We start from the raw sequence: 27454 nt of genomic DNA, 5'->3' as shown, positions 1-27454 counted from the left end.
ATATGGTTAACTGGTTTTAATTTGGTTTGAATTATCATCTTATTATGTAAAGATTATTCAGGAATCTGAACATCAGCTTTCTGAAAGTATTGTCAATTCACAAAAGATCCAGTGCTCTGGGATAAGATCATTAAAATCTGCCCCTATTTGGAGACCTTGATATAATCGTTTTGGGTTCTGGACATTCTTCTTGATGCATGCTAGCTATATATATGGCAATAATATCCTCAAGCTATTGAGAAACTGCTATATGCTAAGCACTGTGCTAGGTACTACATAACTTGTCTCTCATTTAATCCACATAATTAGATCTTTGAGATTAAGTATTATGTTCCATTTTATAGATGAACAAATTATGCTTGGAGGGTTATGTGACATATGTTTTAGAAAGTAGCATTATTATTTTGGTGTTATGATTTTATAAAGTAATTTATAAGGGGAAAATTTACATGTGAATTATGAGAATAGGGGAATGTATATATTTATTTGCACAAATATACACTGTATTCTTTGATTTAAAAATCAGGATTATGTGTCTCCTTATTTTAATCATAGAGCTTCCTTTATATGCATATAAACACATATAAATAGAACATATATAAATAAAAACACCTATGTTTATAAAGGCCAGTTGCCCACCAATTATAGTTCCCAGAGAAAGGGAAACAAAAAGTCAGTACTCAAAACTGACAAGTATAGGGCTGGTGTTGTGGCACAGCAGGTAAAGCCACAACTTGCAATGCCAGCAATTCATATTGGAGTGTTGGTTTTAATCCTGGCTGCTCTGCTTCCAATCCAGTTCTCTACTAATATATCTGGGAAAGCAGTGGAAGACAGCTGAAATACTTGGGCCCTGCCACCTACTTGGGAGACTCAGAAAGAGTTCAGAGCCCCTGGCTTCAGCCTGGCCATTCGGGCAATTTTGGGGAGTGAACCAGCAGTTGGAAGATCAATCTCTCTCTGTATGTGTGACACTCTGCTTTTCGAATAAATATATCTTAAAACCTAACAAGTACTCAAAGTTGAGTATAAGTGATTTCAGAAGTAGAATATCAGAGAATAGCAGTCTTACTTATGTAGCCCAGAATTTTTTCTTTTTTTTTAAAGATTTACTTATTTTCACTTGAAAGTCAGAGTTAGAAAAATAAAAGGAAGAGATAAGGGGGAGATAATATTCCATCTTCTAGTTCACTCTCCAAAAGGCCTCAACAACCAGGGCTGGGCCAGGCCAAATCTAGAAGCCAGGAATTCCATCTGGGTCTCCCACGTGGGTGTCAGGGGCTCAAGGTATTGGGCCATCTTTCACTGCTTTCCAGGCCATTAGCAGAGAACTGCATCAGAAGTAGAATCCCTAGGACACAAACCAGAGCCCATATGAGATGCTGCCATCTAGGTGGTGGCTCTTTTTTTTTTTTTTTTTTTTTTTTTTTTTGACAGGCAGAGTGGGTAGTGAGAGAGAGAGACAGAGATAAAGGTATTCCTTTTTGCCGTTGGTTCACCCTCCAATGGCCACTGTGGCCGGTGCATCTCGCTGATCTGAAGCCAGGAGCCAGGTGCTTCTCCTGGTCTCCCATGTGGGTGCAGGGCCCAAGGACTTGGGCCATCCTCCACTGCCTTCCCGGGCCATAGCAGAGAGCTGGCCTGGAAGAGGGGCAACCAGGATAGAATCCGGTGCCCCAACCGGGACTAGAACCCGGTGTGCCGGTGCCGCAAGGCAGAGGATTAGCCTGTTAAGCCACGGCGCTGGGGTGGCTCTTTTTTTATTTTTATTTTTATTTTCTAAAGAATACTCTTGTGTGGACATTGGTACAGCAGCTTAAGTCACCTTTTGGGACACCTGTATTTCAAGCTGGAGTACCTGTTTGAGTTCTGGCCACTCTGCTTCTAAACCAGCTTGCTACTAATGTGCATGCTGGGAGGTAGCAGATTCCCTGCCACCCATGTGGGAGACCCAGATTGAGTCCTGGTTTCCTGGCTTCAACCTGGTCCATCCTTGGCTGTTGCAGTTATTTGGGGAGTAGACCAGTGGATGGTCTCTCTCTGTCTCAGTTTCTCTGGCTCCCTTTCAATAAAAATGGAAATAAATAAATTTTATAAAAGAAATTGTTCTCACCTCCAATAAGATTACAGGGAAACTTCCTCCAAAGAATTACAGCATCAGCGTCTGGCAAATATTAGGTCCTCAGTGGAGTAATTCTCAATCATGAAAAATCAGAACCTTCAACTCTCAAGTGTTGAAGTTATATAGGGTATTGTTTTACTTTCATGTAAAATGACCTTGACTCCTCAAAGAATATCTTTGAAACAAACAAGTAAGATAAAATACAATAAAATAAAAAATACCTCAAATGCAGATCTTCATTAAGTATTTCCCTCCCACTGCAGGGTAGTTCAATTTCAGAATAACGTGCTATCCTAAGGGCCTGTCTCTTCCCAGGGACAATGGGTAGTTGTGTCACCCTTCCACAGTCCACAGTGGCCCCCTTTAATACACTTGTTTCAGAAACATGAAAGACACTGGCTACTCAGAAACCAAGCATTTGAGAGGAAAAGAATAAACAAATAAAAACTAATATGGAGTATAGGGAAGGCAGGATACAGAACACAGAACTAAGGAACACAGGGAAGAAGTGGCTGATCAGGAATAAAAGGATAAAGTCAAAGAGTCATGTCATAGAAGCTGAAGGAGCTCCAGATTTTTCATGTTTCCCAGCCCTTCCAATTGCAGTATGGCTTTGTATGCTCTACACACTTGTCTAGTGTGAGTTTACCACTGTGTATCCACACCACTCTTACTTGCAGGATACATGATGCAGATACTCAGATGCATGTGCATTTCTGTACATCTAAGGAACAATGTAACTAAAATTCTCAAGCCTAGAATATCAAAGAAGAGCATACCTGTAATTTTGTCTCTCACAAGTTTGCAGGATTCTATTTCACCAATGCTCCCAAAGAGACTCCTGAATTCCTCTTGTGTCATGTTCTGGGGTAAATAGTTGACAATAAGGTTTGTTTTGCTGTCATCTGTGGCTGCCCCGGTCTGCATAGGAGAAGGACAGTTTCTGTTGTTGCTGGAGGGTCCATTGCTTGTATTGGATGTTGGGCCATTTGACACCTGAGGCTCCATGGTGCTAATTATCTAAAGAAAAATGATATAAAGCAGTTTTTTGAAATCTCAAAGACTCAGTTAAAATTTCCTTTAAATTTTTATTTTATTTTTTGAAAAGAAAGAGAACAAGATAAAGCAAGATAGAGCAAAAGAGATTCGGTTGTGAATACAGCCAATTTTGAAACATGTTTTTAACCAAAATGCTAAACTCCCCTTGCTATTTTTAGACCAACCCATAGATTCTGAACACAGACTAGAATGCAGTGGGAACTCTCCCATTATTTTGTTAATGAAAAGCTAATTCCTGTTTTCATTACACAATCACTCTCAGAAATGTATACTTAAGCCACACCAAATTATAATTAAAATGTAAAGTAATAATCATGATTAAAATTATAGTTCCATTAAAGCTGCAAAAGCTAAATATAGAGGGCTACACTCACAAGATCAAATACAGTACCTGTTTATTAACTATCTCATAAAATAAAATGACATTAAATTAAGTGGGGCTGTTCCATGCGGGAAGGGTTTAGATTTTCACTGATGCTTTAACACTGATCAAACTTCAGATTTCATAAGTACATGCTGGGGAGCTGCAAAGTCATGGAATGATTTCTTATCTAGCCACTCAGTTACTGGTATTCCCAGACCTCTAATAAAACAAGAAATTTGAAAGAAAAGTTTTCTCTAGGTCTCCTTCTTGGGTCCAGCACAGCCTGAGGCTGTCCTCTTATATATTACTTACAAAGGATTTTCTCTGGGTTTAAATATTTAATTAAACAAAGATTTCCTCAGATTTGTGAATTGTTGTAGGTGGCATCTAATAAAGAAATGAGTAGGGGTCCCTATCTTCAAGGAATTTAAGAGTCTACAGAAGACACAGATAAACTCCTGGTGAGCAGGTAGGAGAAGAGCAATTAATTGCTTCTGCTTGTGGGATAGAGGGATTTAGGAACATTACTCAGAAGATGAGGCTGGAGTACGATTTTAGATGGAAAAACGGGTATAAGCTTGTGGAATCAGGTCATGAAGATGTCCTGTATGGAATGACAAACACAGAAACTTAGCAAATTGCAGAGCCAAAAGGCACATAAGGGAATAAGATCTAGCTCAATCCAGAGATGTCCAGTGACTTCTTTGTCATCACAAGAAAGTGGGGCAGAGTCTGAGCCTGCACCCAGGCTTCCTGGCCCCAAATATAGCCCATCAGTCCCACATTTCATTCTGTCTTATCGTTGTCCCTTATTTGTCCATCATGATATGACTTCTGTCTCAGCAACTCCTTAGAAACGGAATCATGCTCTGCCACTCACTAACTGTGTGACTTTTATAGCAAGGGATTTAAACTGTAGAAGCCTGTTTTCCTCTCATTTGAAAACTGAGGAGGCTGGCGCTGTGGCATAGCAGGCAAAGCCGCTGACTGCAGTGCCAGCATCCCATATAGGTACTGATTCAAGTCCCGGCTGCTCCACTTCCAATCCAGCTACCTGCTAATGTGCCTGGGAAAGCAGCAGAAGATGGCCCAAGACCTTGGGCCCCTACAGCCACATGGGAGACCTGGAAAAAGCTCCTGGCTCCTGGCTTTGGATTGGCCCACCTCCAGCCATTGCATCCATTTGGGTAGTGAACCAGTAGATGGAAAACCTCTCTCTCTCAGTCTCTGCTTCTCTGTAACTCTGCTTTCAAATAATAAATAAATCTTTAAAAACAACACACAGACACACACACAGACACACACACACAGAGTGAACCATGCCACTTGTCCTGCAAAGTGGTAAGAAAGTATCCATAATCACTGATATTTACTAAAGTCACCCTGTCCATCTACCACCTGATGTGATTTCTCTGACTCTAACAGAAAGGGAATGAAACATATTCTAATATTCTCTGCATTTTATAGATAGGCCTAGTGGACAGGTGATAACTAGCAGCTTCCATCATTGTTACCATTTGACTGCTCAGATTTTTTTTAAGTAACTGTTTTTATTGGCTATAGTCCACATGTAGTAATGAGTATAAATCTTAATGGTACAGCTCCAAGAATGTTTGCAAAATGAACACAATCCATACCTGGGGAACTGCCTTTCAGATCATTACATAGGACATGACTAGTGCCACAGAAAGTCTTTGTAATGTCCCAAACCCTCTCATTTTTATATCACCCCTCACAAAGGTAAACTTGCCTCAACTTCTAATCCACAGATTAATTTTATCTGTTTTGGACTTTATATACATGGGATTATATAATACTCTTTTGAGGCTTTTCATCCATGTCTGGAGAGGCATCAATGTTGTTACCTGCAGCAGTAGGTTGTTCTCCAGTGCTATAGAGAATTATGTTGTATGGAAATGGCATGTTTTATTTATCTGTTGATGAACATTTGAATTGTTTCTAGTTCAACTTTTATAGATAATGCTACTATGAGCACTACATACATGTCTTTTGGTGCATATGTGCACACATTTCTGTTGAGAATGTTCCTAGGATTCTATTTTTGAGCAGTTAGAGAATATACATATGCTCAGTTTTAGTAGATACAGTCGGCCCTCGATATCCATGGGTTCTGCCCCTGTAAATTCAACCAATCATGGACTGAAAATATTCAAGGTAGGAAAAACTGCATCTCTACTAAACATGTACAGACTTTTTGTTGTTATTGTCATTATCCCCTAAATGGTACAGTATAAGTATTTACATAGCATTTACATTGTATTAGGTATTATAGACAACCTAGAGAAGATTTACAGTGCAAGCAAGAATGCAAGCAAATACTATTCTGTTTTATATAATGGACTTGGACATCACCAGATGTTGGTATCTGCAAATGGGGTGATTATAGAGCCAATCCTTTATGGATAGCAAGTGAAAGTATTGACAACAGTTTAACAAAGTGGTTTTATCAATTTATATTCCCACCAGCAGAGAATGAAAGTTCCTGGTGCCTACTGTCCCATCAATATTCAGAAATTGATTTTGTCTTCACACAGTTCTCATTTGAAGCAGATGGGTATAGTAAAAGTGGAAAGAATTTCTGAGTCAAGACACAGTTGACAGGGGCCAGTGTTGTGGCACAGAGGGCTAAGCTGCTGCCTGCATTGTCAGCATCCCATGTGAGCACCAGTTCAAGTACTGGCTGCTCCACTTCCAATCCAGCTCCCTACTAATCTGCCTGAGAAAGCAGTGGAAAATACCTGAGTGTGTGGGTCCCTGCCACCCATGTGGGAGACTGGGATGGCATTTCAGGCTTCTGGCTTCAGCCTGGCCCATTTGGGTAGAGAATCATCGGATGGAAGGTAGGTCTCTCTCTAACTTTGTCTTTCAAATAAATAAAAAAATATTTTTTCTTTGTAAAGACACAGTTGACTTAGAATTCTAGCCCTACCATTATTAGCTATGTGATCTCAGACGGTTTAAATTTTAGCTTCTTCTTTTGTAAGACTAGAATAAAGCCTGCTATGCAGGGTTATCTTCAGGATGAGAGATCATATCTATTAAGAAACATCACATCTATTAGTGTCCCAACGTGGATGAATTTTACTCCAATTTCCTCTTCTAATACTTAAAAATGGAAATCAAATCAAGAGATTAAACACAAAGTCTCAAGAAGAGCCAGAGGAAAGAAAGCAGACTGAGAAAGGTGGGGAAGGCTGATGATTCTTAATCATCATGTAAATAAGTAACTTAAGTGGCTTCAATTCTTACATTACCAGAACTTTATTCTTGGCTTCAGGTCAAATGTAGGATTCTAGAACTTTGGTCCAGGCAGTAGGAGGTAGTAGGGGAGGCAGAGGAGCAAAATACTTCTGAGAAGAATCCAAAATAAAAGTTCTCCTCAAGACTGAAAGAAATTGCATCTAGCAAATCCTATCCCACTGCTCTGCCCTTGAAGCAAAGGTCCAGGAATAGAATCAGAGAGAAGGGGACCCAGGAGATGGGGCAGCAAAAGGACATGATGATACAGGGCATCAGTATAATACCTGGCCAGCAGGCAGCTCTCTGCTCTGCCATGCTGTTGGGCCTCTTGGGTCTGTGCAGTGCCTCCCTCTCCCAGTCTCACTGAGTCAGGTGTCCAGGCAACAGATACAACTGACAAGGAACTCAAATATCAAAGTTTATCCATTTCAGGAGGCCTGACTTGCAGAAGCCCAGAATTACTCAATTACTACATTTTGATTTAGTGGCTTAAATGACTTAACAACAGTCCCACAATCTACAGAACCCCTTTCCAGCTCCCCATATTTCTCAGGTGATCCTTTCCATGTCTCCCTTAAAAACACTCAGAAAATATCTTGCATCATTACAGGTTTTTTTTGGAACGTAAATCATACTTTAGTATGGCGAGATTCTGTGGGACCAAAACTATCCAAGTTTTCCTGACAGCCAGGTTCATTTTTGTTCACTGAATGCTCACCTCACAGACAAACAGTAAAAGCCGGCACTTGTACACATGAACATCTCACAGGTCTACCTGCTTCAGAAAGGCCTAGGAAGTGTTAAAGCTGCAGCAAAGTAATTTCAGTTACTCCATTAGCTTTCTGTATGAATTTCCTAATTTATGTTGACTCCTGGAGTTGAGCCTTATCAGTAAATCAAACTCAACTGTGCCCAAACCTTTGAAAAGGAGCCATGAGATGCTATATCCACTACTGAGCCACTTCAACTGACCACATTATATATTAGGTCAAGTATTCCTGTTCAATTGAGATGGACCTCTATTTGCTCTGTACAACCACTACATGGCTATCTTTTTGTGTATGCAGAAAGAACTGATGAAAATATACATATATGCACATACAGAATTTTCTAAATAAAAATGTACGGTGTAAAAGCTGAGAGATATTTGTGAATATATTAATACACATCATATATTAAGACCCCTCACTGGTCTTAATGATGCATCCCGGGATGCAACTCAGGCTAAAAAAAGAAATCAGAAATGTAAAATGTCAGAAACAAATGCGACATATGAATAGACCAAGAGGATTTCAAATCATTACCTGGAAAGTAAGAGAAGATGCTAAGATGAAAAGATAATGAATACATGAATATGACCTAAAGTATTTTAAGGCTATGTGAAGGATTTTAAAGAGAGGACACCTGTGCTCTTTACTTGGGAAACAGAACAGAGGTAGGGAATGTGTGTGTTGGTGGGAATCACACCCTCCAGTAAGCACAGAGGCTGGCTTGGGAAAATCAGAACAGTTGCTTCCCCAGGCTAATGCCTTTGATATTCTAACAGCACAATTTTCATTGCAAATAAAAGTATCAGTTACTCAAGTGTTCACATGTACTTTAATGAAACATTCTGTGTGGATCTCACAGCCAACTTTGCAGGTGACCAGGTTCCAAACCCCTGACTTGCCCTCCTTTCCTCTTCCGAAAGGCAATTAAAAACAGAATTATAGTCAGCATCCAGGATGGAGCACTGAGGAGGTTCAGTTGACTTCAAACTCTAATGGTTATGCAAAGCACTACATTATATCTTTTATGCTCCCGTGATATATTTTAGGAAACATAATACAGGCTGAAAATTCCAGGGATAAACTATTAGAGCAATGCACAATAACATAGGCACTCAAATCCTGTCATTGTAAATGTCAATGGTTTGAATGACTAATTACTCACACTCAATGCATTAACCTCACCCCTCCCACTACTCTTTTTTGCAAAAATACACAACAAAAGCAAAGGAAGGGCCTCTGATGTGCAGCTGCCAGATCATCACCAGGATCTTTTATCTCTACAGAGGGGAGGTAAGGAGAGAAGGCTGGGACATCCTCTTCCTCAGTGTATTTGTAAAACATAAACAGCCAACCATCTTTGACTTTCATGGCAGTTCAGAGTTGTTATGTTCCCTCAAAGCACCTGTAACTCTACTTCTTTGATTTACCAGGCTATATCTATATCTATGTATTTAGATATTTAAAAGGAGGTTTACAGGGGCTAGCATTGTGGCATAGAGGGTAAAGCTGCCACCTGCAGTGCCAGAATCCCATATGGGCATTTGTTTGAGTCCCGGCTGGGCTGCTCCACTTCCGATCCAGCTCTCTGCTATGGCTTGGGAAAGCAGTGGAAGATGGTCCAAATCCTTGGGCCTCTGCACCCAAGGGGAAACCTGAAAGAAGCTCTAGGCTCTGGTTTTGGATCAAGCCCAGCTCTGGCCATTGTGGCCATCTGGGGATTGAACCAGTAGATGAAGACCTCTACCTCTGTCTCTGTCTCTCTGTCTATCTCTCTCTTTCTCTCGCTCTCTCTGCCTCTGCCTCTCTATAATTCTGCCTTTCTTATAAATAAATAAATCTTTAACAAAAAGGGGAGAGGGTTTACTTCAATGATGGCAAGATCTGCATATGTTGTTTGAACACAGATGGAGCCCCAGTGTCCCAGGTGTTGTTCTAGGCCCTAGATATACAAGAACAAAGAGCAGGCCCTTACTGAATTCACAGTGTGGATGCATAAAAAATATCAGAGAATATTAGGAACCACAGAGCCCAAAACCATAATTTTCATGACAAGGAAACTTAGGATCAGAAAGAGGAAATGACTTACCTAAGATTACACTGCTAATTAGAGGCAGAGATGAGACTGAAGCCCAGGTCTAAAGATTACTTTCACTTGTATACTCTTTCTTAGGTGGCAGCAGTCCAAGTACTTGGGCCTTATCTACAGCTTTCCCAGGTGCATTTTTAGGGATCTGGATCAGAAGCTGAGCAGCTGGGACCCAAACTAGTACCCCAATATGGGATGACAGTGTCACAGGCAACAGCTTAACCTGCTGCATCACAACACTAGCCCATCACTTAAGTAATCTTAAGGTAATACAGGGGCAGATGTGGCTTAGCAGGTTAAGCTGCTGCTTGAGATGCCTGAATCCCATACTGATGTTCTGGTTTGACTCTGCTTCTGATTCAGCTCCCTGTTAATGCACCCAGGAAGTAGATAGTGATGGTTCAAGTACTAGGGTCCCTATCATCTATGTTGGAGACCTGGATAGAGTTCAGGGCTCTTGGCTTCAGCCTGGCCTAGCTCCAGCTGTTGCAGGCATTTGAGGAGTGACCCAGGAGATGAAAGATCTTTGTCTGCCTTTCCTTCTCTCTGTCACTCTGCCTTTTAAATAAATAAATATGTCTTTTACAAAAACCAAAACAAAAAGAAATAAGACAACATAGGCATGACCATTTAGATAAGGATTTAGTTCTTTGGGATGTGGGGTGAGGGTGGCCATATCATAAAATAAGACATGTCTACCTCCGCACATTTCTGAATATTGCACTTTACAGTGCACAAAAAATGATGAACTGAACTCTGAGATCCATGGGACAGAAATTGTAGCTCTTTTGCTTATCTCCTGCAAGTAGAACAAAGCTTGACAACAGGCAGGTTCTGGATAAATGACTGTTGAATGAATGAAAGTCCTTGTAGGTCAATAGGTTACTGTATCCCTCAAACAACCTTGTAAAGTATAAGCCAATGAGAATTAATATCATCCTCATTTTACATCGAACAAGAAGACAAAATAGGTAAACCACCAATTACTGAGAACTTACTATACACCAGGCATGCATTGAGATAGTATTTTTAGTGTGGATTTGTTTTTGGATTTTTTTGTTGTGGTAAGATACATATAAAATTTATTATCTTAACCATCTCTAAGTGTTCAATTCAATGGTATTAAGTACATTCATAATGTTGAGCAACTGTCACTATCATCCATCTCCAGAATTCTTTTCATCTTGCAAATCTGCAACTGTGTACCCATGAAACAACAAATCTCTAACCCCTACTTCTCCCAGTCCCTGAAATCAACATTCTGCTTTCTGCTTCTGACACATTCATTCTAGTAGCCTTTGACTGGCATGGCCCCACTCAAAATCTGGCCCTTTCTTCCCCTAAAAGCCAATCTATTGTCTATAGATTGAAAGCCTCCAAACTGATCTTTCCAATTTCAGCTACAATATCTTTGGGGCACTTCTGTGAAGACCAGGGGTGGTGAATGTCTGACCCACAGGCCGTTTAACGCCCATGAAATCATCTGGTATGGCCCCGCCAAGGAAACCTCAGGCAGGACTCAAAATTCAACAAATCTATAGCACATTAATTTTTAAGTTGATAATTTTATATGGCCTCTGAATGTTATAAATATCCAACTGGCCCTTGGCAGAAAAAAAAGTTCCCTACCCCTGGTGTAGACTGATAAATCCCCTTACTTCTTGAAAGAAAAGTTTAGAACCCTGCCTCAGCACTCTCTTCCACTGATTTAGTCTCCACTTACTCCCCAAACCAGGTGGATGAGAACTATTACTGAAGAATGTTGGCAACATACACTGTACATCACTGGGCTGGGGCTCCATATAATGAGTCATCAGAAGGGAGAGAGTAGAATGTGGTAGCTCAGGGCAGTCTTTGCTTTTATTGGTATAAGAAGTGAATAGAGGTAGCCACCCTCACAGAACTATCATGAAGAGTGAATGAGATCAAGTATGTGAAGTTCTCAGCACTATTCCTGCCATGGTAATCCCTCCACAGATATTATTGATCGCTGTGGTCAACATTAGGAGAAATGAGGGAGAACAATAAAAAAACCAATATTTAAGAACATAGTATGGGCCGGCACACCGGGTTCCAGTCCCGGTTGGGGTGCCGGATTCTATCCCGGTTGCCCCTCTTTCAGGCCAGCTCTCTGCTATGGCCCGGGAAGGCAGTGGAGGATGGCCCAAGTGCTTGGGCCCTGCACCCCATGGGAGACCAGGAGAAGCACCTGGCTCCTGGCTTCGGATCAGCAAGATGCGCCGGCCGCAGCGGCCATTGGAGGGTGAACCAACGGCAAAAAGGAAGACCTTTCTCTCTGTCTCTCTCTCTCTCTCTCTCACTATCCACTCTGCCTGTCAAAAAAAAAAAAAAAAAAAAAAAAAAAGAACATAGTATGGAATTAGAAAAGCTAAATACTAACTATATAATCAAAGGGAAAAACCTTTTCTACCTTCACAAATCACTCTTTATATATATTCTTTCTTTCAGAATTTATTTAATTAAATTCTTTTGATAGTTATTTACTCTTAGAGAGAGAGAGAGAGACAGAGAGGTCATCTTCCATACGCTGTTTAACTCCACAAATGGCTGCAAACAGCCAGGGATGGGCCAGGCTGAAGCCAGGAGCCCAGAACTTCATTTGGGTTCCCCACATGAGTGGTAGGGATCCCAGTACTTGGGCCATCTTTTGCTGCCTCCCCAGGCACATTAGCAGGGAGCTAAAACAGAAACAGAGTTGCCAGAACCCATACCGGCACTGTGATATGGGATGTGGGTGTTGGAAGCAGTGCCTTAACCTACTGTGTCACACCAGCCCCAGTGCAAGGCTCTTGCATACCCATCACTATGTTCTCAGCAGTCCTCAACTTCTGTTCTGGTGGAAGAGTGATCTCATGGCTCAGTTCATGCAAAAATATCAGGAGGAAAGAACTAAGAAAGGTCACAGGAATATTTTTCTTTTCCAAATATTCTATGCTTGTACTTTAAGCCCTCTTTAAATGATGGCATTCACAGGAACTAGAAAGATGCTAAAGGAATGTACCAACTGCAAACATGTCTCAGGTGTGCACATTTGAGACACACACATATATTTTATTAAGTATTTTAACGAGTATTTAAAGGTATTTTCTTTTACTGTATTGGAAAGACTTTTGAAAATTTATGTATAAAGGCTAACCCTTATGTAATAGAACAAGTGCTCCCAAGAGCATGAAGAATAATGTTTACCCAGGGCAGTCACTGAATAGAACCATTAAAGAAATATATTTAAATTATTCATGAGAACAAAAATAAAAGTCCTAATTCTCTTTGTAGGCATTTCCCACTTAACCCTTATAAAAATCTGACATGCAGTATGTTAGAGTCTGGTGGAGTGGCTCAGACTATTGCACCTCACTCGCCTTTCAAAACCCTGAAAAACAAATCCCCTAAGTTAGAAAATTACACAGCAGGCTCAGTGTTCCTGAAGACAGACATTATTTTTAGGAATAATTTTTCATTTCTTTTCTTCCTCCTTGAGAGATACTAAAAATGTTCTTACACCCCCCCCAATTTTATATTTCTTTATAGTTTCTGCTATCAGCTCATAAAACCCATACTTTCCCAACTTTCAAAAGGTTTTAATTTACTCCAGTCACTGCAGTCACTTTTAAAAGCAACACTTTCTTGGTTATGATTCAGTTGCAAAGGAGAAATGTGTTATTACTGGGGTCAAAGAGAAGGGTCTCATAACTCTGGGACAAGAGAATTTGGGAGTATCTCCCCTCCAACTAGTTTGCTGACCAGAGGCCCAGGGGATTCTGGCTGAATAGTACACTCGTGTCCCTCAAACTATTTGTACCAAGTTTCTGCAGATTCCGTGGAAAGGTAACTAGAAAACTCTAGAAAAAATATTTAATTCCAACTGGAGAAAACATGTTGACAGTTTAATAATACCTTTGGGCAGATGCACAAATAACCTGAAAGACCTATTTACTCTAGAAAACTACGTGGTAATACACTCTTAGCATATCCTTAAAACAAGTATATTCAATCAACACAAGTTTATTGAGTGCTATTATAGGCCTAGGCATTGTCCTAGGAATTGGGGAAACAAAATAATTTGCTCCCTTCCATAGAGGGCTCGAGCTGAGAGGGTGGCAGAGTACGGCAGCTAAAGAAAGAAATAAAATCAATGGTCTATACCTCTTTCTTTAAGCAACCCCCTCCAGAGTTTCACTAATGACTCCTCCTTTTCACCAAAAGCACATACATTGAATCCTATGTGATTCTGACACTGAACTGACAGTCCTGTTCTTGCTCTAAACGCCATGTCCTAAACAAATAGCCCCTTAGAACAATGAGGGAAGCTCAAGGTATCCCTCCTTTGAAATAGCATCTTCTCCACTGCAGAGGAATACCAGGCATGCCCAAAGTATTCTCAGTGGAGGTATTCAGGGCTTTCAAAAAATCACCAGCTGATGGAGAGAACAAGAAGCATTAATACTTAAAATAGCAGGGCCAGCATGGATATGAAAAGCATAATCAAAATTTAATTTCTCTTAGGCATTTTTCTCAAATTCACAGAAACTCAACTTTTTAATCTTCCTCAGATACATCATACACATTTCCCCTCCTAAATAAATACTAGCCTCTTTTTATATCTCACTGTATTTCTTAGAGCTTCATTTAGGAACTAAAATGATTTCCTGGTGTGTCCATCCAGATGTAAAACCTTTGGGGTTTGGTTTGAAAAGACTTTTACAGAAAACTCTCCAGAACTGAGGGACAAGCTTGATCATATATAAACAGGAGAGAACCTTTCCTTCACCCCCACAGTTCATTTTTTTTTTGGTACAATGGCCAATAAGTAAATACAATTTGATACTTTTAATATACTATGTTAAAGTCATATTAGAAAAAGACAAATGTTTTCATTTTAATATAAACACAATCTCGTGGGCAAACTTAGGTTTCTTGCAAAATTATTAGCTCTAATTAAGAAAAAACAATGGGAAAACAATTCCTTCCCATCCGATCCCCTCAGCCTCTCTAAACTCTGAATGTTTTCTGTGGACAAAATAACCAAGATGCCTAAAACAAGCTAAGTGTAACTGTTGGGACAGGAACCAACTGTGATAGCAAATACGTTATCTTCATCTTCCACACAAAGAATAGTTAATGCATCATTTGAAAAACTGCTCACAGACTGATTAGGTAGGATTCATCTTCTAATTATATGCATAAACAATAGCCTAAGGTGCAATTCATGTAGACACAGTGTTGCATATTTATAAAATGCCTGGCTTGTAGCTCAAAGTATGAGTAAACTTATCAAGAGTTATCTGTAAAAGCAGTGTGTTATTGTGTATATATAAGTAAGATGGCTCTTCAAAAAGTTAATGGAAAATGCATAATATGAAAACACTATGCATGGATTTCAAAGATCTATGGCACTAAAAAAAACCTTGTCTTTTAATTCAATTTCCCGTGAACTTTTTCATGCATACTCATGTATCATGATCTAAAGCATTAGGGTTATATCTCTGAATCTAAATTTTATACTACTAAGATTAGAGGCTTCATAAATTTACATGGAAATACAGTTTATTTTGAAAAATTTTCTTCCCATAGCAGAGGTGAGGATAAGCAGATAAGTGAAGAGGAGCACAGGGAGTTGGCATCTAGAAAAAACTGTATAGTAACCTATTTTTACAGAGGAATTGTATATTGTTAACAGCTCTTCAATTGGACAATTCAAAAGTGAGAGATTATTTGGGTTATTCTGAAGCTAAAGACACTGAGTAAAACAAAATGGTTCTCAGAAGCACAATGTGTGTGGGTACTTCAAAAATTCATGAAAAATACATATTATGAAAAATCTATGCATACATTTAAAAACTTTTTTGCAACAAAATAAATTTATCTTTCAATTCTATTTTTCCAGGAACTTTCTGAAGTACCCCATACATATAAGTAGTCATGGTAAATTATACAATTCACATACCCTCATACTGTATATACGGGTTTATTACTGAAAATTCTTAAGCATCATTGTAAAAAGGTAGTTTTAAATTTGAAAATTTACTTTGGCACACATAAAACTTTATTTTTATTTTCCTCCTTCACTGCCTTTCTTTAGATTTTAAAAAAATACATAAGATAGAAACATTAGGAAAAAAAAATATTTGACTTGACAGAGAATGTTACTCCTTCAAGTACCCCTGAGAGCCAGCTGGACACCATCCCCCCTCAGACATTCTCTGGAAGGAATAAAACTGGATTCTACCAAATCAGTGTTAGTGAGACTTCAGATCTAGAGTGGGAGAAATGTGTCCTTGAATTATTTGTGGGCAACGCATGTACACAGAAAACAGAGATTCAAGACTTGTAATTGCCAAGATTTAAAGTGCAGAGAAATCTGGTCTTTCTCATCATTACTAGTAGACATATAAATCTGGCACAACCTTTCTGTACTTTATGTTCATGTTCATGGAACTAATGATCTATTCTGAAGCTGAGAAAAGAATCCAGAACTATAAACCAAAAGTATACACAATGAGGTATATCAAGAAGAGTGAAAAAAAACCAAAAACCAGAAATGACCTAAGGGTCTGACAAGGGGAATGTTTAAATAACTTATTGTACAGTTTTATGATATCATATTCTGCAGTTGTTCAATTACATGTATAATGGCTTTTTATAACAGAAGAAAAATCTGTATAATCAATGTAGAAGAAGGAGTGAAATACAAGATTGATTATCTCAATTACATAAACATGCACAGAGTAGGAGGGAAAAATAAAAATGCTCACCATAAATGATAGGATTACGGGTGATTGTTATACTTGTATCCACCTTTCTTTTCTAACCTTTTGTTTTGTTTTTACAGTGACAGTATAGCACTTCTTTAATCTGGAAGGGAGTTATTTTTTTAAAAAAGAAAGAAAATGTCAAGTCCTTCAAACTCTTTGGAGCCATAGTATTGAAAATGATTCTATCTGTTCTGCAGAGCCATCCTATGGGATCTCTCCTTGGCCCCACTGTATTTGTTTCTACACTGGAGGACACATGGGAGCTCAAATGAATAAAAATCACATTTCTTGAAACAGTCTCTCGTTCAGTCTCCCCTTCACCTAAATCACTGTGAATTAGCAAGGTTACAGTCTTAAGTCTGCTTTATCACCTGGCAGCAACCTTCAGAGGGACAGCAAGAAGAGAAGATGATTTATAAGAAAACCATTCCTCAGATCGGGAGAGAAAAGTACTGATCGGTTCTAAGAGCTCCTGCTGACAAATTCTGGTATTATGAACATTTCGCACTTGGACAAAAGCTCCCACTTTTCTTAATTATATGGTTTGAGCAGGAGCCTACTTTCACGATCTGCCCAATCATACAACAGCCATTTATTTTCCCAACTGCAGCTGACAAAATTTCCTTGATCTCTGTTCTGTGCTCCATCTTCAAGGACATCTTGTGAATGTATGACACTGTCAGGCAGCACTCTGCACCATGCTTTTTAAGCTTCTCTTCTTCTCCCTTCCCTGCATACAGAGATTCTCCTAATACATATTTATTAAAAATCCCACCAACAAGCAAAGAGAGGCAAAAAAAAAAGTCACAAAGTATCAGAATATTTCTGAGTGCTCTGAGACAAATACTTTATTATGATAATGAACCACTAATATTCTCTGTCCTCTGTATGATGGGTTTCTTTTTGCTTTTGTTTTTCGGACACTAAAAATTAATTCATTGGGTCCCTTCTTTTTAACACTGTTAGGAAAATGAATGCCAAATTTATAGCCCCTTCTGTGTAAAGACCATGAGATCTCACAGTAAACTGGTTTTTTTTGAAAAGCACAAAGCTTTCCTCTGGGTTTATTTTATTTAAAACAAGTCTCTCAACTTTCTTCATTTCAGTTTCCTCATTGTTCTATTTTTAAAATTTCTTACTATATGTGTTTTGATGATTTGCCTCAAAACAACAGAATTTTTGATTATATAGGATGAATAAATTAATACTGCTGTCTTTACAGTCTTTTGCCCTTTTCAGAACTTGCTATTAAAACCTCACTAATTAGAAATAGTCAGATTGGCACATCTAAAATTCAGAAATACTAAGACTCTTCAAAATACATGATAAAATTTCAAAAATATTACTTTGTATATATTTCAAACTGTGTCACATATAATTCGCAGACGAGACCATTTTAGTACTAATTCACCATGTTCCTAAGAATAATGTGGATATGATACATGTATTTGTGTCATTTATATATAGTAAGCAGATACGATATATGTACAATTATGTGCCACATAATGACATTTTGGTGAACAATGGGCCTCATATATGACAGTGTAATAACATTAATCAAAGTAACGTCATGGCCAACACATTACCCACATGTTTTTGGTGAAGCTGGTTTAAACACATCTACTGAACTGCCAGTCACATAAAAGTATAGCACATATAATTTTGTATAGTACAAAATTGAAAATGACAATAAATGAGTATGCTATTGGGTTTATATATCTGTATGTGCTTTTAAATCACTATTTTAGAGGGCACTACTTTCACTTATGGAAAAGTTTAGTGTAAAACAGCATGCTGTGTTATGCCAGCAGAGGCCTCATATATCTGCCTATTGTCTCTTGATTGAATCAAGAGGCCATATCAAGTGGTTGATAAATACTATGTAGGGGTATGAAAATACACTCTACGATATTCATACCATAAAACTGCCTAAAGATGTATTTTTCAGTAAATATTCTGCCATTAATCAGTGTATATAAAATAAAGGTATTGATAAGAATTTCCTTTTTTGAGTATACAGTACCTCATTTAAAATCACAAAATAAGCGTGGTAAACTCTTCTAACTGTTGATATAGTCCTTTTGGCCCCCAAATTTCCCTTTTGAAAAAGTGAAAGGCTAACAAATAGAATGATCTGTTGTCAAACTACAGCAACTTCAAATTTCTTTAGTTATAGGCATATGTTAAAACAAGTTATTAGCCACATTTTTATGATGTTGATATGGTACTTCATTTGAATAGCCCCTCCTCATACCTGAAGTTAGCTCTTAAAAGAAGAAAGGCAGCACAAAGCAACAAAAGCCAAGCTAAATTCTGTAACATTAATGTGTTCCTTTAATGGGCCAGAAACCATTATGTTCAATGACAGGAATACTAAGGAGTGAGAAAGGAGAGAGAAAAGGCACCTGCCTTCAAGGAAGTAAATAAGTAAATGAGTAATTACTATATAATGCCATAAATGCAGTAATGGAGAAATATATACAAAGTGTCTAGCAAATTCCCTACCTGGCACATGTCAAATGCTTAATAAATGGAGATCCTGCTATAATTCTCATTAAAAAGTGCTTTTGGTTTACATAAGAAAGTGTTTAGGCAAGCAATTACCAGTAATTCTTTCCTCTCTTAGCAATAGTTAAACACATAATAAATGATGATAGGAGGTCTTATGTATTTTATTTCACTTAAGTCTCACATACTTTTGCAAAACAGGTATTGTCAGTTCTCCCATTTTCAGATGTAGAAGTGTGGAGAAATGAAGATTTAGGAAGTGAGCTCTATTATTCAGCTATGACTACAATCCAAATTCAAGTCTGAAACCAAATTCTGTGCCCCTTCCTAAACCTCTGAGCCCGAAGAAAGTTCCTATCATCCTGAAATGCAACTCAGTGGTCTTAGACTAAGTAAATAATCTGATTAAAACATCTGTCTGTGTATCTGCTATTAGTTGGAAAATGCTGCCAAACAAATGGATGTTACCGGAGTGATCTTAATGTAAAACCCTACCAAAGTACAATGGAAAGAGCATGAAGTGTGGGGTTGATATGACTTAGGTTTGAAAACTGACTCTAGATTTGACATTGATTTAGTCACTTAGGACTCTCTGAAATGTAATTTAAATTCACTCATCTGAAAAATGCAAGCAATTCTATCTTCCTTGCAGGATTGCTGTGAAGATTAAAAGTAAAAATTTAAGGTATCTGGTCCAGAGCTTGGGACATACTAAGCACTTGAAACATGTTCATCCCCTCCTTCCTTGTACAAAACTTAACACTCTGAAAATACTAGCCCATTGCAATGTGTTGCCAGTGGCAAAGGTGATTAATTTAGGTGCTGGTAAGATTTATTCTTGGAATTTAATTTCTAAAATAGAAAAGAACACATCACCTATGCCAATAACTATTTCCTTCATCTTCACAATGCCTCACATTCACCAATAAGTTATCACAATACTTACAGACAGGAAAATACAAGGCAAAGGAAGAAGGGTTGAGTGAACTCTTAAAAAAATGAATAATGAAAGTACTATTTTTGACACTTAAAAACACAATTTACAGTATTTTTTACCCTTTCAAAAACTCTCCACTGTGAATGGTTAAATTAGATCCTAAGCAAGCATTAGGGTTTGTGACTTCCTACAAGGAAAATCCTCCTGTTTTCATGGGAAATTCCAGAAGGTTGCAGTGCACTCCGAATGCTAAGAGCAGAGAACAATTCTGGTTTTCCACATGGTGGAATCGCCAGTTGGACTGCTCTAAGCAGCACCTCCACTGACAAAATGCAATTTAAGAGGATTTCCCAGGGTAGAAGTACAGAGATAACACAGAAAGTGTTATTCCCACTGAAGAAATGAGACTATTCCTTATAAACACCTTACAAAACTCTTATGAATTCACTAAATCACATGCTAGCTTAGGGATTTTTTAAGCGCATTCATACTCATCATCCCATTTAATTTTCAAAAAGACTCTGAAAGCTAGATGGGGGTCCTCCCTAGCCATCATTTGGCATTTTACAAGTGAGCAAACTAAAGATTAAGGAGCAATCAGAAGGTAACACTACTAGCTCCTGTTCATATGGTGCAGAGCTACATCTGAAACATGTCTTCAAGTCACTGACACCATCTAATGCCCTTACCCACTACAAGTTCTGTAAGCCCTGGAAGCACATTCCAAGCCACATCCTGCTGCAGCCTTTTGCATCCAGCAATGACAAACCAGAACTCTCTGTGTTCTCTCCCAAGTGCAAGCACTGCCCTTGACTTGGAAAATACTTATCTCTCCACCATCAGGCCAATTAGGCCCTTCTTAAATACCCTCTCAAGGATCCTACATCAATCTTTGCACACATTTCCATTTCAGACATTTACCATCCAACATCTAAACTCCCCAGCTTCCTGTCTTTCTCTTTCACTGAACTGTGAGTTCCTTGAGGACAAGACTGCATTTGAGTCGTTTGTAAGCCCAGTGCAGTTTTAGGTCTTGTTTACAGAATAAATGAATCAACAAATAACTTGCCATGTCCTAACAGTCAAATCTACTTTCCTTGCTCTGTCCTCACTACTTTGTACTCACCACTCTCCTCTTTGGAATCGGTTTAAAAACAGGAGTACTTTCATTGTTTTAAAGCTATATCACCTTTATTGTTATTGTCTCCCTCAACTTCTTTCAAACTGTCCCAAAAGATAGTATTTATAAGGCCAGAAGTCTTTCAGTTTCCAGGCAGGCCAATGTTGCTTCAACTCCACATTCCTCCAATCTCCTCTTTTTCAGGCCTGAATTCACATTTTATTTCCACTTTCATTCTGAATATGGCTGAAGTCTGCAATAACATCTTGAGGTTAAGAGCTCCACAGAAAATCTCTACCTATGAGAGTTACCAAAAGTCACAAAGTCAAAGCCAAAGCCAAAGCCAATGGAGGCTCTTAAAATTTGCTGCAACAACTATCAAACCTGAGCATACCTGGCATGTTATTTCTCTTATTTTTTATGTATCTGAGAGGCAAGGAAGCACACACACACAGAGAAAGAGAAAGAGAAAGAGAAAAAGAGAGAGCGAGCGAGCAAATTCCTATCTGCTGATTCAGTCTCCAAATGCCTGCAACAGCCAGAGCTGGGCCAGGTCAAAACCAGGAGCTAAGAACTCAATCCAGGTCTCCCATGTGCATAGCAGGAACCCACTTATTTGAATGATCACTGGCTGCCTCCTAGGCTGCACATTATCAGGAAGCTGGAATCACAAGCAGAGCTGGGCTAGAACCTAGGTATTCTGATTCAGAATGTAGGCTTCCCAAGTGGCATCTTACCACTATATCAAAAGCCTACCCCTATACCTTTTAAATGAATGAATAAGTAATCATGTAATTATTCTACAACCATTCAATTAAAGTCAATTCAAACATTCCTTAAATATCTGCTACACAGAATAGTAGTTAAAACACACAGGCACTAGAATCTGATAGCCTAGTTTCAAATTCCTGTTTAGCTGTATAGCCTTGAGCAACTTAGTTTCTGTGTCTGTTTCTTTCAGTGTAACTTGGAGCATATTGATAGGGTTATGTTAACTGGGTTCACAGGAATGTGGCAAAGATTAAATGTATTATTATTCCGAGTTCTATGGCACTTGATCCTTGCTCTCTAGGAATTTATTCCTGGGAGGTTAATAAACAGATCTGTAAACAGATAAAGTTCCAAAATGCAGCAAGGCAGTTGCCATAATTGAACATCTTCTGCTGGATGTCCCTTCCATGTCTTTGCAAGTGTGCCCATGAAAATGCTACTCCCACTTCCATCTATATAACACTGCCATTTTATAAAACCTCCTAGAGCCATCTTCTAGGAACCACATGGCTGCAGGCACCTCCTTTCCCTCTTCTGTCTTGGTACACAACACTCTACATTGCATCACCCTGGAAGCTCCTTAAGAGTAGGGCTTCCATTGTTGTTGACTTTTTTGCTCCCAGAGTGCAGCACACAAAAATAATTCAACCAACACACCTGCTGAATGGATCAGTGATTGTAGGTAGACCTAGGCACCTGGGGTGCCTGGAGAGTTTACCGGGAACATGGGGACATAGGTGGCAACCTCCTTTTTCCCAACACACCAGGTTCCATGGCATGCTGAGAAAGCCCTTCAAAGGAATGTGTGGTTGTATATTCGAGGAATATATGGTTGTATATTTTAAAATCCTTTTCTTAAGCCTTTTCTTCACTCTTCCTGTTCTGTTTATCTTAGATGAGATCAAGTATCAATATTAAAACACATGAGAACTATTGACCAAGGGGTCAAATAAATTCTAGGAGAATCATAATATTAACAAGCTACTCTCCACAACAGGAGAAAGATATTTGTGGCTTCATCCATGCTCTGCACAAAAAATATGCTGCTAAATGCTTGAAAAATTAGTCTTCCATCTTCCATTCTTAAATGTGTTTGATGGAGAATTTCAGTTTGTTTTTAAAGTAATTTTGAGTCCACACACTGTTGATGAAAGCAAATGAGATTTGAGATGAGAATAAACTATATTTTTTTCTCTTATGCTCTCTTGCTCTATGTATTTAATCTTTAAATTTTATTTTAATTTTGTGGAATAGTATACACAATGGAAAGAGAAGATTACAAATATATATGTATAGGTTTATTTCTATACTCTTCTAGAACTAGTGCTTTCCAGGGGACATCAAGTAGTTTTATTTACAAATTCCAGTTGGATTAGGGTCTTTCCTTGAATATTTTTGTCTTATGAAAATAGTCAAATCATCCTTCATCCTCCCCTTGAATTCATAAGTGAATGATAAAACTTATAAAGCTCAGGAATTCAGATTTCAAAACCCTTTTAACCAAGTGTTTTTCTTCAGAGAGCCACAGGCCTCTAAGGTCCTGTGACCCTAGCAGGATGGAGCCAACATAGCTTTGAGAGAGAGACTGGCTGTTCTGGTCTCTATCATACTAATTTGGAGCAAATCCAGTTTTGTTTTCCTCTAGCATCTGCAACCCTTTCTGAGACAATATAGCCTCAGTTTTGAAATTATTTTCTCTCTTTTCTGCAAGTCATGGAATGGAAAATAGTTCTTTAATGTCAGTCTAAAGCTTCTCTCCCTGTGAACCCTGAAATAAATGACCAACATCTAAAATGTACACCCTAGGATGACGAGTTTTATAATCCTTCTTTATAAAATACCTACTATGTGACAGAATCTAAATCAGGCCCTTTTCACATGTTAATTGAATTAATCATCTAAACAAGCCTATGAGCAAGGTATTACTAGCCCCATTTTACAGATAAGAAAACTGAGGCTCGGACAAGTTAGTGACTTTATAAAGATTCTACCATAAGTAAGTGGGGAAGGACCAAAACTATTTCTTAGACTTACAAAGTTGATGCTCTAAATCAGTAGAATAGCCTTATAGAAAGGAAGAGTTTCACGATAATGTCAATGACTACTGCATTTTTTAAAAAAAGATTTATTTTTTATTTACTTGAAATTTTTATTTACAAAGACAGGAGGAGAGACAGGAAGAGAGATAGAAAGAGAGAGAGAGAGGGATCTTCCATCTGATGGTTCACTCCCCAAATGGCCACAATGACTGAGGCTCTGCCAGGCCAAAGGAGAGTTGGATCAGAAGTGGAGCAGGTGCCAGCACTGTGGGGTAATGGGTAAAGCTACCACCTGTAGTGTCAGTATCCCATATGGGCACCAGTTTAAGTCCTGGCTGCTCCACTTCTGATCCAGCTCTCTGCTAGTGTGTCTGGGAAAGCAGTGGAAGATGGCTCAAGTCCTTGGGTCCCTGCCCAAGTGTGGGAGACTTGGAAGAAGCTCCTGGCTCCTGACTTCGGATCGGTGGAGCTCCAACCGTTGTGGCCATCTGGGGAGTGAGCCAGGGGATGGAAGACCTCTCTCTCCCTCTCTCTCTTTCTCTGCCTCTCTGTAACACTGCCTTTCAGGTAAATAAATAAATCTTCGAGGAAAAAAAAAAAAGTGGAGCAGCTGGGTCTCAAACTGGTACTGGAGGCTTAACTTACTACACCGCAGTACTGACTCCTACTGTATTTTCTAGGTTCAGACTCCCTCAAGGAGCCATTAGATCGTCCAAGCTTATTTTATGAGATGTCTTGGCTGACTCTGTCCTTGGCTGAATTGTCTAGCCTTTCTTCTGACCTTCTGGGGACAGTTATCCCATGTCATGGTCTAATATAGGGAAATAGAGTAGAACCTCTTCCTGATAGGCTGGGACCTCTGGCCTGTTTATTAGTTCTCTGTGTTGGGTTTTCCTCAGGCCCATTTATCTCAAATTTAAAAAAAAATTCAGGATTTTTAAAAAAAGATGATTTACGGCCAGCGCTGTGGCTTAACAGGCTAATCCTCCGCCTTGTAGCACCGGCACACCTTGTTCTAGTCCCGGTTGGGGCGCCGGATTCTATCCCGGTTGCCCCTCTTCCAGGCCAGCTCTCTGCTATGGCCCGGGAAGGCAATGGAGGATGGCCCAAGTTCTTGGGCCCTGCACCCGCATGGGAGACCAGGAGAAGCACCTGGCTCCTGGCTTCGGATCAGCGAGATGCGCCGTCCGCAGCGGCCATTGGAGGGTGAACCAACGGCAAAAAGGAAGACCTTTCTCTCTGTCTCTCTCTCTCTCACTATCCACTCTGCCTGTCAATAAATAAATAAATAAAAAATAAAAAAGGTGATTTACTTATTTGAAAGGCAGAGGCAGAGAGAAAAGGAGAGAGAGAGAGAGTCAGAGACAGAGAGACAGAGAGAGAGAAAGGATCTTCCATTGGCTGGTTCACTCCCCAAATGGCCACAATGTCTGGGGATGAGCCAGGCCAAAGCCAGGAGCCAGGAGCTTCTTTTGGGTCTCCCACGTGGGTATGTGGGTACAGGGGCCAAGCACTTGGGCCATCTTCCGCTGCTTTCCCAGGTGCATTAGCAGGCAGCTGGATCTGCAGCAGAGCAGCCGGGAACTTATTTGGGATGCTAGTGCTGCAGGTGGCAGCTTTACGTGGTACAGGTAAAGCAGTGATGGTCCCAATACATCTCAACTTAATCATTGACTTTCCAGTTATATGCCAGGGCTGACTACCTCGCACTGAGTGACATTCAGGCAAGCCTGTCACCCCAGGAGCTGAAGCTGGACATAATGAATCTCATCCTCTTGAAGACGGCATTGGCTACAGCAGCTTACCAAGTAGAAGCCAGATATTGTGACCTCACCACTAGTCCACAAACAACTACTGATCAGTGTCATTCTCTAACCACTAGCTCTTATTTTTTAAATAGCATTTCACTATGTGAAACTAAAATCTCACACAGTATATGGTATTTACTAATATCTACTTATTTAATCTGTTATCCGTCTTCTGCCTCTAAAACAAAAGCACAAGGATAGGCACTTGTCTTAGTCACTGCTGTTTATCTCCAGCATCTAGGACATCTCTAGCATATAGTGAATACTCAAAAAATATTTGAATAATGGGACACAAATGAACATTGTATGATAATAATGATGATGACCATTATCACTTTATATGCTAAATATTATTTTAAGTCCTTCAAGCATTTCAAAAGATTCATGGGAAAATATAAGTTTACTTAGGTATAATTTTTTTTAAAGACAGGCATAGTTTTTCCTTAGAGGCATTTTTTATGAACTGTTTTGAAGACTTCTAGAATATATGGATTTCAAAAATTCTTTGTACAAAAACAATTATCTTTTAATTCCAGCTTCCAAGAATGTTTCTGCATTGGTTCACTAAATCCTAGTAATCCTGGTTTACAGAGAGGAAGTTTAAAGTATAGGGAATTGGGCTGGCGCTGGGGCATAGAGGGCAAAGCTGCTGCCTTCAGTGCCTGCATCCCATTTGGTTGCTGTTTCGAGTCCTGGTGCTCCACTTCTGATCCAGCTCTCTGCTATGGCCTGGAAAAGCTGTAGAAGATGGCCCAAGTCCTTGGACCCCTGCACCTTTATGGGAAATCCAGAAGACGCTCTTGGCTTCTGGTTTCAGAATAGGACCACATCCTGTTGTTGCAGCCATTTGGGAAGTGAACCAGTGGATGGAAGACCTCTCTCTCTTCTCTCTCTCTCTCTCTCTCTCCCTCCCTCCCTCCCTCTGTGTGTGTGTGTGTTTCCTCTCTATAGCTCTGCCTTTCAAATAAGTAAAAAATAAATATTAAAAAAAAGGTAAAGTATAGGGAATGAAAGTGGTCTGCCCAAGGTCACAACTGGTAAAGCCAGGATTTGAACCCAGGCAACTTTGTTTAAAAAGCTCTATTATGGGGCTGGAGCAATGGTGTAATGGGCTAAGCCTCCTCCTGTAGAACTGGCATCCCATATGGGTGCCAGTTTGTATCCTGGCTGCTTCTCTTCCAATCCAGCTCTCTGATGTGGCCTGGGAAAGCAGTAGAAGATGGTGCAAGTGCTTGGGCCCCTGTATCCACATGGGAGACCTGGAAGAAGCTCCTGGCTCCAGGCTTCAGATTCGCCCAGCCCCGGATATTGGGGCCATTTGAGGAGTGAACCAGTGGAAGGATGACCTTTCTCTCTGTCTCTGTCTCTGTCTCTCTTTGTCTGTAACTCTACCTCTCAAGTAAATAAATAAATCCGCTGATTCATTTCCCAGATGGCTGCAACGACTGGAGCTGCACCGATCTGAAGCCAGGAACCAGGAGCTTCTTCCAGGTCTCCCACTTGGGTACAGGGGCCCAAGGACTTGGGCCATCTTCTACTGCTTTCGCAGGCCATAACAGAGAGATAGATCGAAAGTGGATCAGCTGGGACTCGAACTGGCGCCCATATGGGATGCCAGCACTGCAGGCGGCAGCTTTACCTGCTACACCACAGTGCCGGCCCCAATAAATAAATCTTTTAAAAATGTCTCTGACTAATCCTATCCTTTAAGTGGTAATACAAAATGGGAGATAAAACAAAATAAAAAATGAGAGATAAAACAAAATACAAAATGGGAGATAAAACACAGCTTTGGAAGCAAATAAACTAGGCTTTGAATTCCAAGTCTTAACTTTG

The 27454-nt window shown here is 39.5% G+C and overlaps 1 protein-coding gene across 3 annotated transcripts in view; it reads right to left on the bottom strand.

Moving 5' to 3' along the window:
* ELAVL4 (ELAV like RNA binding protein 4) overlaps window positions 1-27454 on the bottom strand; it is a 104781-nt gene that overhangs the window by 58007 nt on the left and 19320 nt on the right. For 2 of the 3 annotated variants that reach the window (XM_062193332.1, XM_062193333.1), the window contains exon 2: window positions 2902-3142. In XM_062193332.1, coding sequence (XP_062049316.1) covers window positions 2902-3142 — 241 coding nt within the window. Of the gene's footprint in view, window positions 1-2901; window positions 3143-9885; window positions 9895-27454 lie in introns of those variants that run through there. The other variant, XM_062193334.1, reaches the window with a different exon arrangement.

Source organism: Lepus europaeus, chromosome 5 (assembly GCF_033115175.1).
Source record: "Lepus europaeus isolate LE1 chromosome 5, mLepTim1.pri, whole genome shotgun sequence".
NCBI lineage: Eukaryota > Metazoa > Chordata > Mammalia > Lagomorpha > Leporidae > Lepus > Lepus europaeus.
Note: the sequence above shows the minus strand (reverse complement) of the source record. Positions and strands in the feature narration are given on the sequence as shown.